General features: G+C 41.0%; 1 protein-coding gene across 1 annotated transcript; it reads right to left on the bottom strand.

Annotated features, from left to right (window-relative positions):
- Positions 1-29: 29 nt before the first annotated feature.
- On the bottom strand, positions 30-13,141 carry ilvbl (ilvB (bacterial acetolactate synthase)-like). Its single transcript, XM_015952029.3, has 14 exons — positions 12,740-13,141; positions 9,963-10,164; positions 9,703-9,830; positions 9,372-9,622; positions 9,167-9,266; positions 8,897-8,994; positions 7,501-7,637; positions 3,799-3,933; positions 2,886-3,000; positions 2,647-2,816; positions 2,442-2,512; positions 2,110-2,181; positions 1,820-1,925; positions 30-1,035 (listed from the first exon to the last, which is right to left on the bottom strand). Exons 1-14 carry the CDS (start codon positions 12,851-12,853, stop codon positions 857-859), a joined length of 1,878 nt encoding a protein of 625 aa, XP_015807515.3. The 5' UTR covers positions 12,854-13,141; the 3' UTR covers positions 30-856.
- Between the last annotated feature and the right edge of the window lie 55 nt (positions 13,142-13,196).

The following is a 13,196-nucleotide window of genomic DNA, read 5'->3' as shown; positions in this document are numbered from 1 at the left end:
TCTACACAAAATCACACATATTACATTCATTCTTTTTTCCAATTTATTTGAGAATTAACATTTTGGTCATCAACATTTATAACCTCAAGTGTGACATTTCCCAAAAGTACCAAACAAACCCTTTCTCTTCTCATGCTTTTAAAAACCAACTTCTGATTAAACTGCAGCATTTATCTTTCATAGCGCCCTTCATACAGTTATGAATACCACCTTACTATGAACTAATCAGCATTAATCATCACTTTACATTCTCAATAATTCACCAGAACCCCTTCTCATCTGTACATAGTGTATTTAAAGAGGCAATCACACTTAAAAAAGGCAAATATCCAAATAAATAGTTCCAGTTGAACTAATTATATCAAATCATCAACTGAGACAAAAGCCAAGATTTCCTGAATCCATGTAGAAGGCCCCGTGTTCATGTCAAGAGTGGAAAAGCCTAACGTTATCTCTACTTCATGAGTGATCTCAGGTTTCTTTGCAAAGCTTGCAATAGGAAGGAAACTTCCTCAGCACTATAAGCATGTCCTAAAAGTCAACTTTTCCCTTTTTAACGCAGCATTTATTCTTTTGCAGAGTTACGACAAGCACCTGAAAGTAGCAGGATGCACAAAAACAGATGAGTCTGAAGTGGTGTGATATTAGCGACAGTTGCATCACGGTGGTTTGGATTTTATTTTAGGTTTTGTAGCCTGATGAAAATGGAAAATTGTTAACTCAAAGCTAAATAAGGCTTTAATGTCTCAAACAATTAGCAGGAGACCGATCCGAATGAAGTCCTTCGTAGAACTAATCTGTAAAAGAGACTAAATCAAAAGAAAATGATGCATTCTACTTCAAATACACAGCAGCTCTATACGGAGATGGAGCCCTCTCTGAAGTTGGTCTTCCCAATCAGAACATTTAGTAGTGCAGCCTTTCCCTCCTTTGTCACCTTCTGAGCTTTTCGAATGATGTCACTTAGCTGATCTCCGTGTTCCCGTCCTACAAGGTAGCCCTTACCACCGTAACCGTCAGCCACTATGTGATAATCTGCAAAAACCAAAGAATTTACCAGTCAGCAGACGTAGTGCTGTTAAAAAGGATTTTCCTTTTTGCAGATTTCTTGTGTTTTTGTTTCAGATCAGCAAATGCCAGCATCAGACCGAGGTACTTCATGAATGTTTTTTGTGACAAAGAAGTATCTGTTCCAATCACTCTATCAGAGAAAAATCTGAGTTTTAGAAATAACCGGACACTCAGTAGAGCCATTAAATTATATTTTTTACAAGTGTATGTAAACTTCTGACCACAACTGTAACCCCAAATAATACACAGAAATGCAGTTCTCTAATTATTTTGTTAAATAAAAGGGGGACAAATCTATACAAACCAACCTGGCCCCATGCAAAAATAATGATGCCTAAACTTAATGAAATAATGCAGAGTTCGGTCTATGGGTCGTAGCCAGTCTATATACTGGACTTACTTCTATAGGATGGCTTGCCTGGCTAGGGTTTTCCTGTATGAAAGGACTGTTGAAGCTGCTTTAAAAGTTGTTCTGGGTTATTTTAAATGAGGCATGGCAGGTTGCTTTTTCAGATCTTTTGTCTCCATGTTGTCTGACGGGTTCTACTGAAATGATTTGTTAAATGTAGGAGTCTAGATTTTTTTATACTGATGTTATAATCTTTTTTCATTAATTAAGTGTAACAAAAAAGCAAAAACAGAAGAAACCAGTAAGGGGGCGGGGGGAAACTTGTGTAAATACTTGAATCAAGCTAGTTTTTATTCCACTAGCGAAGCTAAATCGGACACATGTTCGTCTGAAACGTACCTGTAAACGAGAGGCCACACGCCACGTTACTACCCAGGATGGGAACCTGCTCCCTGGATATCTGACTCCAACATGCATCATTTCCCACCACAGCTATCACCGGTGTCTAGGCAATTTGAAACATCAAATTAACTATAACACATAGATTATCGGATTATTTAGTGTTTAAATTAAACACGTACAGGGTTGCAATAACTCAGCACCAACATGCATCCACTCACATGGACACTGTAAAACTTCAAAAAACATTGAAGTATCAAACAAATATTATGGATACATAAGTTTCCTACCTTGTGCCGAGTAAAAGTGTCGAACTCTGCAACACTATATGCCAAGGAGCCGTCGCCATAAACAATCCAGACCTGCAAAGTGTCAGTTTATGGGCAAAGGGTTAAAACGTATACGCGTCCTGTTAAAACGGCCGACTCCTCAGACTTTTCTCTCTTTTTAACATGCAAGTAAAAATCATTCCTGTTAACACAGACTAAATATTGTCCACAAAAAATAGACACCAGTGGGAAAAGAAGCCTGTTTTTATGATAAGGGCATTTTCTCCAATTAATAAGGACTGTGTCATTTTGTTAAATAATCAAACTAAAGTATTTTAGCGTTATTGTTTTACCTCAGATTCAGGACGGCACAGTTTTGCACCCAAAGCAAAACCTCCTCCAACTCCCAGAGTCCCAAAGGCTCCTACAGGAACAGAAACCAGCACCAATATGACATTTCATTCAAATCTATTAGCTTATTGCTCTAAAATTGAAATTTTTATGTGCCGACACACGTAAGATGCGGCTGGTTTAATCAGTTTTGTTGTTTGCTTTGACCTGGATCAAGCCAACGCAAAGGTCCTCTTGGTCTCATTATGTAAGCAGCACTGCCTACAAAATCTCCTCCGTCTGCAACGATGATGCTGTCCTCAGCCATCAACTCATCCACACGGTGCAGCACCTTCAAGGGATTTAAGTGCTGCTCGGTCTTCTCATCAGCTTTAGCCCTGCAGTGCAACGTGGGTTGATAAGAATGCTGCAGTGATACCGACCAGAGATTCCCACCCTCTCCCTACCTGTTAGCATTTTCTTTGGTCAGATCTCCAGCTTTAAGGGTTTGGGGCCATTCCTCTGGACAACGGTGGCCCTTCAGTCCCTTTGAAAGCCGCACTAAAAAGGATCCGGCATCACCTAACAAGTTGTTTTAAAAAGCACATTTGAGGCTTGACTTCAGGTTAGGGTCAAACAGGTTATTATTTGGCGATACTTTTTTCATGATCACTGAAACAGGACGCTATTTTTCAAAGTTATAGTTGTGTCCAAATTCAGGGTCTTCCAGGTCCACATTTTAGGGCCAATTATGTTTCATTAAAGCAACAAGACTTTCCAGATTCACCAAATAAACAGAATGTGTCCTGAAATACACTCTTATTTTCTAGGATGGGTCTGATGTATTCCTCCTGTCCCAAGACTCATTACGGGCCCCACTTTTGTTCTTGTAATAATGGTAGACATAGCAGGAGATGATTACAGTTTTAAATGCAAGTATGTTAACGTATGGTGGTGCAAAAATTAAAAGCCTAAAGCAGCTGTGCTGTTAGGCTTTTGTTGTTTGCATTGTTGTTTTTCTAAATATATTTTTTGTCAAAAAAGAAATACGAAAAATCTTTGCAAATGAGTTCAAATGGTGGGTCCTGTATTTCTTCATGCATTGCTGTTAAGTTTAGTTTCAACTTCTTTTTAGTGCCATCAAAGTTGCTAGGCAACAGGACACATACTGAGGTAAGAGCAGGATTAAATCTGAAGGCTAGACCATCCAAATTCAGCCAGTGTTGGTGGTCGAGTAAGGAACTGACCTACATGGACTCGGCAGGCTGAGCCCCTACAAGGATGCTGCCCCTGAATTTGAACACATTCAACATCTGTGTTGCTAATGTGACCATACATGTCATATGATTTGATCGTGGTGACAGAAGGTTGCAAGCGTACCCTGAATTGCTACAGTGGGTCTCCAGAACATATCAGAGTTTTTCAGCAGCTGTGACTTGTCTCTGTTGACTGCGATGATCTTGCTGCGTCTGCTGAGAACTCTGCCGTAGCTCAGGCGGAAGTCACACACGGTGCCTGCAAAACACAATCAATCCCAACACAACTAAATGAATTTAGGCATTTCTGACTAGTCTACTCACTACAGTTGAAATGCTCACCGTATCTGAAACCAAAAATAAAAACCAGAAAACCCCTAAAACATAATTACTTTTATCTAATTACTCTAAATGTTATTAAGTATTGTTTTAAACATTTAGGAGAGAAGACGGTTGGTTTTCACAGCTGCTGAATGTCACTCCCCTGAGGGCGCTGTTATAAATGCTGGTGTTGGTTGGTTTAAAAAATAGTTGTCACAAATAGTTGCCGAGAAATCTAGAACGTTAGTAGCAGAAGCTAAACGATTTTGCTCTGCATGTCAGGCTAGCCACGCTTCATTGGAACCTCTGCAGCCCCGGAAAGTCTTGTAACTGGCCAATCACAGAGCTCTATCAGTTTGGTGGGCGGGGCTTTACTGCGACCGAGTGAAACCAAGACGGCAACGAGTCGTTTGAAACGGCTTTAGCATCAACTTTGAACTATTTAGACTTGGGCTTTTATTTAAGTCAAGAGAAGATAGAGGTACTTAAAGGATCTTTCCGGAGTTTTTCTCTTTCAGAAATTATGTATGACTTTTCAGAAATCCATAAGAGTGATTATCTTATCATGTACTGTGATATAATGTAAGCAATGTCTCTTTTTTTTTTGCTAAGCACGCCCCTGCCCTGCAGAGCTCCGTGCAATAGGAAACTGAGCGCCAACCAGAACTAACCAATAGCGTTAGACTACAGCTTAGATGTTTCTAAGGATTACCTCAGCTGATGCAGAGTTGATGAACTTTTCATGAACAAGAAAGTCTCTAAAATATAAATATATGAGAACACAACAAGACATGAGAATAATACTCATAAAACAACGTGTTTTAGCTCTGTTTGTCGGCTACAGAAGCACATTTATAAACAAGAAACTTGAAGTCGCCATCTTAAAAAAACAAAAGGAGAAATGATTTGTGTGATATGCTTGTCAGCCACTAGATGGTGCCATCAGACGAGAGAAATACTCCTGAAAGAGACTTTTAAAGTCTTTTATTTAGAAAAAGAATCGGCATCTTTTTCAACGATGCATGACTGACATCCGTAACGGTGAGTAGGTCACGTTGTTTGTTGTCCAATAGCATACAGAGACGGTTTTAAAGGCACCCATAAATCCCGCACCATAACGGAGACCCGTCAGTGGGCCGTGGCCAGAAAATATGTTCACATATGTAGGATGGCTTGCCAGGCTAACAGACCAGCTATGTTTTCAGGTTGAGAGTTTGAGACTTGACATTCACTGGTGGTTAAGGTTTTCAAAATCCTATTGTTAACAAGTAAATGTATCTAATATAGGTCAGGAAGACCAGCTATGGCCACACACCATATGATATAATGCTCAGGACAGTCCACGCTGTGAGACTGTAAAACAAGTTTATCAGAAGTACTGCAAAGGAGTTTCATATAAATGATCAAACACTGACATGATAATAAAATTAGTCCATCAGAGATTTGGGAGATGTATTTTGCCCACCGTGGGATACATTAATATTTAGGGATGCGTGATAGATCGGCATCAAATCGGTATTGGCCGATGTTGGTCATTTTTGAGCATATCGTTATCAGTCCAAAAAGATAAACGCCGATATTAACAACCAATGTTTGTTTCCATCTTGTTGCTGTTTGGGTATGTGTTTATGAGAGGGAGGGGAGGGGGGTGGCCATGTGGTATTTGTTTGGGCAGTTATGCAGCACAAAAGCAAATGTAGGTGTTGTAGTCGCTTTTACATTGTTGAAAGGCTAGAAAATTATTATTTATTTAATTAATACATATATATGGTGTTGAACATCTAGAAATCTATGTTTACATGTGCCAGTGCCTTCAAAAGCACACTTTGGATTGTTCTTCACTGATCTGGAGCACATGAAGAAAGGACATCAGTTTGGGCCCCAGTCCACTTGGATAGTGGATAAAACAGGCATTACTATGGTCCACAAACTAAATAAGGTAGAAGCTAAGAGACTACAAGCAAGCAGAGGGTGGAACCCTGGTGACCCTGGCCTGCGATGTCTCAGCCCTTTCCATTTTCTTAGCTTTGTTCCCACAGGATGTGTAGAAGGTGCAAAGCCCAGTGGACGGATGGAGGAGAATATTCTGTACTTTCTAGAGCACTTTGCAGCACTCACACAAAGTACAACAGAGGCCATGCCTGTTGCTCCCTGACAACCACAGCATCCGATGGGCTGAACTACACCAAACAGAACGGGGCTGTTATTGCTCGGACCACCTGCAGCCCCCGGATCTGACCGTCTGTGGTCTCTTGAAGAGACAAGTCAACACTGCTGCCTCTACATGGAAGTTGAGTAATCCAGGAAAAACAATGACATGCACAACACACCAGAACTTGTAACTACAGCATTCCATCTTGCTGTAAACATGACAACCATTCAAAGAGGTTTGTGGGCAAGGGGTATTTATCCCGTCAATAGGGCAGTTTGCTCCGAGTCAGCATTTGCTCCTGCTTTTGTGACGCCCACGCTTTATCTGTCAAACCTGTGACTCCGGTAGGGAGTACATAAATGAGATGTGGGAAGGCCCGTTTCTGTTCTGTTGCAACCATCTTCATTCTATTTTTAACACAGAATTTTGTCGAATAGCCTACATGTTGTCAGTTCATGGAACATACAGTACACACATACATACAATGTTGTGTCAACTAAGAAATGAAATGAAGCTTTGTAAATTAAAAGATGTAGTTATTTTGTCATTCTCTACAGGTTTTATTCTAAGGTGAATTGTCAAACTGATCCATACATGTTCCTGATTGGATAAATAACTAAGCACATCTGTTCTTAATTAAATATAAAACTATCTGCATGTTAAATAGTTTTACTATAGATAAACAGCGACTGAAACCATGAAGAGCTCTTTGGCCTTTTAATATTATTTCCTTTAATAATGGTTAAACACATTAGTAATGAGTAAAGTTGCCCCCTGCTGGACATTAGATTGAATAGATTTCTGGAACAGTCCGTGCATTTGCAGTGGTATCTAGTAGGAATGAATACCTTGCAAGTCTAGTCTTGGGAAACAAAGCTCCGGTGCACCAGTTTCAGGAACTAGAAAACCGCCACGTCAGAGGAAAGCTTTAAACATCAGGATTAGGAGTCTTATTTCCTGAAATGTGGACATCAAATAACAAGTCTGAAGGAGTTCTGCTGTGTGGTGGCTTTGCTAATGCCAACGATGAGCTTCTACTAGTCGAGACATTCTCTGCTGTTTCCTGGACGCTAAACCGACAACAGCCTTCCTCGTCGTGAGTCAAGATGGGTGAGTCCATGAATGTTAAGTGACAGTGTGACGTAGAGCCTACTGGCTTTAAAATCCAAGAGTTTCACCATCTTATTTTCTATCAAAAGCGAATGCAGGAGGTAGTTTAGGAGACTTTTTCATGTTCAGCCTTCATGAAAAACTCAAGAGTGACCAATTATAATCAGAAACAATCATTAAAAAATGTATTTTCAGTGTTACACACCTTCACACTTTACATCAAGACTGTAGCTTAAGTCTTACCTGCTAAGAGAACCAAGTCGGCCTCCTTTAGAGCGTCTCGTCTGTTCTGTCTAATGTGGATGGGGCTGTCTTTACCCAGCAAGCCACGAGACATGCCCCCTAGGAAGCAGGGGATACCCAGATCCTCCAAAGCCTTTCTAAAAAGCAGGACCATATTCGAACAAAAGAAATGGCATTTAATCAGAAAACTGAATAAGTTGTTTCATTTGTAAACACACATTTATGTTCTGATTTGGCATCAGCCTGAGACCTTCATGTTTATTCTTTTGTAATAGATCTAGTGTAGCGGGGTGGGTGCGGATGGGTGGTTGTGTGTGTGTGTGTGTGTGTGTGTGTGTGTGTGAATTTTCTTTAACATTGTTATGTCAATATAAAATAAAAAGACATTGTTCAATAAGAAAACTGAATCCAAGAGTATATACCAGCTATACAGAAACCATAACTTTTTTCATTTCAGAAAAAGAAATTTATTTTAAAAGTTCTGATCCAATTAATTATTTGTTATTTATTTATTTATTTATTCACTTTTATAATATTACTGGCAGACTACAATCCAGACAATAAATCAGGGAAACAACCAACTTGACACGTTCATCGCTACGGAAATCAGTAAAACGGGAAGTCAGCCATACACTGTCGAAGAAGAAGCAAACGCCTCCTTTTTCAAAATAAAGGACCTACATTCCTCTATCTGCTCATGTCTCAAAGAAAATCCTGGGTCTGAATCGGACAAAGTTGATGCCAAAGCTGTTTCAAATGGCCGCCGTTCCTGGGCTGACACCATTTTTGTCGTTTTACTGCATCGCAGTTCTGGAGCCAAGCCTGCCCGACGTCTCTTCAAACACAGAGCGCTGTGATTGGCCCAACCTTAAATTATTATTTTCTAGATTTCTAGGCAAAATACGCCAAGCTACAACATCACCAAGCTAATCAGCCATCTTTAGAGATTCCACTCTTATGAGCATGCCGAGTTTGTGGAATGAAGTAACAAAAGACGAGGCGGCAATTAGATGGCAAACTCCGAAGGAAATGAAGGAAACAGGTCAAAAGTTCCCACATAATAACTGAGCAGGCAGCAAAAACCACCGAGAGGTTTCCTAACTGTATCGTCAAGGACGGGCGACCACTCTCAATCGTTGGGGAATAGGGATTTCGGCTGCTCATCAGCCACCTAGAATCACGCAACATTTTCAACATGGTGAAAAATAGTTGGAAACCAAAGGTGTAATACTAACAGCAGGGTAACGCATCTAAATATGCAAGCTTGAAGCTGTAGGCAGAAATCTGAATAAACAGTAAGAGAGTTGGTGTAAAGTCTTTTGTCATACACGACTGTTTTAAGAGTCTGAAAACAACCAGAACTTTGCAGAACTGACCAACACATATATTCCTTTACCTGATGTCCTCCACTGGTGTTGGCGGGAGTGTGGCTTGACTCCCCAGAAGAATCACTGGGTTCTTAGCTCGACTCACCAGCTCTACACACCTTTGTACCTGATTTATATTGTGAGAAGAGCAGAAAATGGTACATGACCTGTATTTGATATAGAAACACATGCAAGACACTTTATGTAATAATCAATATATCATAAATGTAATGATTTTAAAATACTACACCCTCAGGAATATTTAGGTAACATTCGTTGTACGCTTAAAGCAGGACTACCTGACCGTCTGTGGCTTGAGGGATGTGGACAGGAAGTGGAGAGACATCTCTGGTCTCCCAGGCTCCGGCGAAAAGGTTCATGAGATGGTTGTTGAGGTACCTTACAAACAAACCACAACACTGGTGATGCTCTTCCACAGAGAGTATAATTTAACATCTCTTAAAACACATCGACATACGTGTACAGAGAACTCTGATGATGTACCATGAAACTACTTTTCCCATGAGGCCTTTAGGCGGGTTCTTCACAGCAAATTCTTTAGCCACCAGGTGGTACGGGTACAGCGTGTCGATAGGGAACTCTATGAAAACAGGACCCGGTGTTCCCGACTGAGCAATCGCAAGAGCCTTCCTAAGCGTCGGTACGATCTCCCGGACAGTCCGGATGGAGGCACAGAACTTACACAGTGGCTTAAAGAGAGACATCTGGTCAATATCCTGTAGAGCTCCTCTGCCCTGTGACACAAACAGCTTGTTTTAGAAGTTCATTCTTCCTATTTCGCATCCTATTTCTTTAATATCCTGATATTATCCACCTGGAGTAGTGTACCAGCAGCTCCTCCTAAAAGTAGCAGAGGAGATTCTGCCATCTGAGCATTCTTCACAGCCGTCACTGTGTTTGTCAGACCTGGACCAGCGGTTACTGCTGCTACACCTACAGTACCTGTTGTGGAGAAAAAAAAAACACGACTCAGTTTGCTGCAAAAGCATTACAATGTCCATTACATGTCCAAGGCTTGAACAAAAACACGTCTCAACGCGATACGACAGTTGAGCGTCACTTGAGGACTCATACCCGAGAGCCTCGCCACGGCATCAGCAGCAAAGACAGCAGTGGCCTCATGTCTGGTGTCCACAATCCGGATGCCGACCTTCTCACAAGCCACGAGGATGGGTGAGATGTGTCCACCCACAAGGGTGAAAAGAAACTTGACTCCATGTGCCCGAAGGACCTCTGCCACACTTTCTCCTCCATGCCTGGGGCTCTTTGTCTCCGTCTAAGTTCACAGAAAAAAACTCCATTTGTTGCAGCTGTTGATGCTGTTTGTGCAAGCAACAAATCGGTCATTTAAATTGTGCCTTTAAGTGCAACTTATGGGGTTTTTGAGCAGTCATTGTGAAGGCATTGAAGGCAGAATATTCCAAAAATGTTTTTTTATCATTTGAGAAATATTTCCAAAGAGAAGGCTGGTGTCAAAACAAGGACTTGAGATGGTTATCCGTGCTTTTGGATATCCACATTTTTTTCCACATTATAACAAAGAAGCTTCATCTTCATCTGGTCTGGATTTATGCAGCAAGGCTCCAGGAGTAAACAGGAGATCACACCAGTCCTGTTTTGAAGATATTATGACCTTTAGTTAAAGTTAAAAAGTTCTATGGTGTATAAAATGTGTTTGTGATGCTCTTTGCACAAAATCTTTCTCACATAAAACAATTTCAGCTGTTTTGTTTTTGACATATTCAGTACCTTCCAGAATGAGCCGTTTAACAGCAATCTCATTTTGAAAAAAACAACCTAGAGCTAGCCACACCCACCCATCCCCTGCTCAGGCTGCTATAGGCTGAGAAGCTCAGATGTCTAGGAGGGGCTCCGAGTATAGGGAGCCTACTTCTGGACCATGGGTTCCCAGAAGAACAAAATTATAGCAAGTCAATGGGGCTATAAAAGCTATTTTCTAATACCATGTGTTATGTGCCATGGATTTCACATATGATGTCCATGAATTTAAAAGCAGTTTGATGCTAAGAAAGCGCTTATCTTCAAACGAGGGCAAAAGTTGTTTTAGGTTTTGGTTGATAATACATCCTGGACTACAAATGCGCATCACCAGACTGACATCATCAAACCAGAAATGGAGAAATACAGAGGACAAATGGCTGCAAGTTTAGCGAACTTCAAATCCTTCCTTTAGGAGGAAAGAACCACCATAAATCTGGCCATTTGATAAGTAGCAGCTATGCTAGGAGAGAGGAGAATCTGTGGTGATTTGTGACGTGTCAATGTCTGATTTGTAGTCATACTAATTACAAACTTTTACAAGCTGATAAATCTCAAAGTGCATGACTGTAGTGGTTGAAATACACATAATTTCTTTATTTAAATTGATGTACAACAAATAAGCACTTCAGGGCGTAAGGCAAAGCAGATATGAAAACAGCTCTTCTAACTCTGCTGACTTGCATTCACTTTTTCTTTCTTTTGGGGCAGGGACCCATGAGCCAACCGGAAGGGGAGGAGACTTACCTCTACTGCACACTAGAAGCATCAGTGGCGCGTGAAATGGCACCGCTTCAAATAGAATCCATTACGACGCAGCTATTTTCAGACGCGTCTCTGAAGCTAAAGATAGGACTGGGTTCTAAATTTTCCGTGAGCCGCTTCTGGGATGCGTCAATTACTGGAATTACCATAGGGCTAGACAGGAAATCACACAGCTTCAGTGTAAAATCCCCAGTAATTTTCAAAATAAAAGTATTGCAGCAATGCTATTTCTTATATTTGAAGCTTACATGTAACCTAACGGCTTATTTACTTACGGCATCGTTCTGGAGATGCAGCAGTGTGTTTTCATGGCTTTAATCCTGGCAGTGGAGAGGAACAACATCGTACATGACATCAAACAGCCATAACAACGTGATTTCCTTCTTTTTGGTTTAATGGAGGATTGCATAATCAAACCGTAACCTTTGAAGTCTCGAGGGATTTTGTGATTTTTCGAGTCGAGCGAGAAACATGGCAGAGAAGCCGCTTCGCTTTTGAGACTCTCCCAGTAAGCACTGAAGTGCTGTGATTGTCGTGAGTAAGCTGTTCCGCTCCGCTGATGCTTTCAGTGTGCAGCTGGAAATAGGCTCCCTATAGCCGCTCGCTGCTCCTGCAGCAGTTCTCTCTTGCACATGAGAGTTGGCTATATTCTACTTTCCCCATTTGTGATGTCACAAATGGGATCACAAATGGGGACTATTTGAAATGGCTTGTTTTAGGCTCAGTACTCCTAAATCCAAATACTGACAGAAAATAGACAGATGCTGTTTTTCAAGTTTTGTGTCATTTTGTGCTGTCATGCGGGTCTCGGTATGATCAGCAGTGTGGAATGCTTTTCATAGGTTAATAAACGCACATAGGGTGTGTTTTTACTTACTTTTTGGAGTTTAGTGAATCAGCAAGTGAGTAGTTATGAACATCCTTAAATAAACAGCGGTCACTCATGAATGAAAGCCCCTCCCAAGGTCACCTGTCACACCCGGTCACACCTCAGTGTTTCCACACAGCAGCACATTGTTTAGGCCTGCGGTGGTGTGTCTCTTTGTACAATCCAGCTAATAACCAAGGTGTTTGATAGCCTTTTGTGTTCATCAACCGCGCCACTGGTCAAAGTTTAGAGTAACAGACCTCTGCTTACCTGTGTGTGACAGCTAAGTCTTAGCTGTCACACACAGGTAAGCAGAGGTCTGTTACACAGGCGGTCCTAGGATAATAGTTACACCAACTGAATTGCACAAGGGTGTATTAGATTATAATGTATATAGAAGAAAAAAGCCCCATAAATTTTGTGTTTTGTGAACACCTACCTTGTGAAACAGCTGGTAAATTACACCGAGTTTGTAGGCAGCAAGCACAAGTCCACCTACTGCAATGCAAGCAGAGCATCCAAGAATGCTACTAATGCATCCAAATGACTCCATGTCGGGAATGCGGAAGCAAAATCCTACTCGTAAAACAAATAAGACTTTAATTAACTACAATGAAACCTACTTTTTATACCACTTTGCAGTACCCCACTGACTCACACATGCTAGGCTAAATATTAAAGCTGCCTCAAAAGCGCTTGTAAACCATTTTAAACGTGTATACTTCCAAAGACACACTATACGACCAGTACTTATTCAACGAATAACTTTAAAACCCATCACGTCGAATCCAGGTGGTCTAATGACAAGCGCTTCCTCAGCAGAAGCGACGCCAACCAAGTCAAGCTAGCTAAAAGTGAAAACTTCACTTCCGTAATATACTTTCAAAACAAGTGAC

This window comes from Nothobranchius furzeri, chromosome 13 (assembly GCF_043380555.1).
Source record: "Nothobranchius furzeri strain GRZ-AD chromosome 13, NfurGRZ-RIMD1, whole genome shotgun sequence".
Taxonomy (NCBI): domain Eukaryota; kingdom Metazoa; phylum Chordata; class Actinopteri; order Cyprinodontiformes; family Nothobranchiidae; genus Nothobranchius; species Nothobranchius furzeri.
This window is presented reverse-complemented; position numbering and strand designations above follow the sequence as displayed.

Bases quoted from the DNA above. Each gene is read 5' to 3' on its own strand.
- ilvbl (XM_015952029.3), bottom strand. From the start codon at position 12,853: ATGGAGTCATTTGGATGCATTAGTAGCATTCTTGGATGCTCTGCTTGC. The intron at 8,995-9,166 runs GTAGTCCTGCTT...AATATAAATCAG, and splicing joins CTCAAGCCACAGACGGTCAG to GTACAAAGGTGTGTAGAGCT. The intron at 2,513-2,646 runs GTCAAAGCAAAC...CTGTTCCTGTAG, and splicing joins TTTGCGTTGGCTTGATCCAG to GAGCCTTTGGGACTCTGGGA.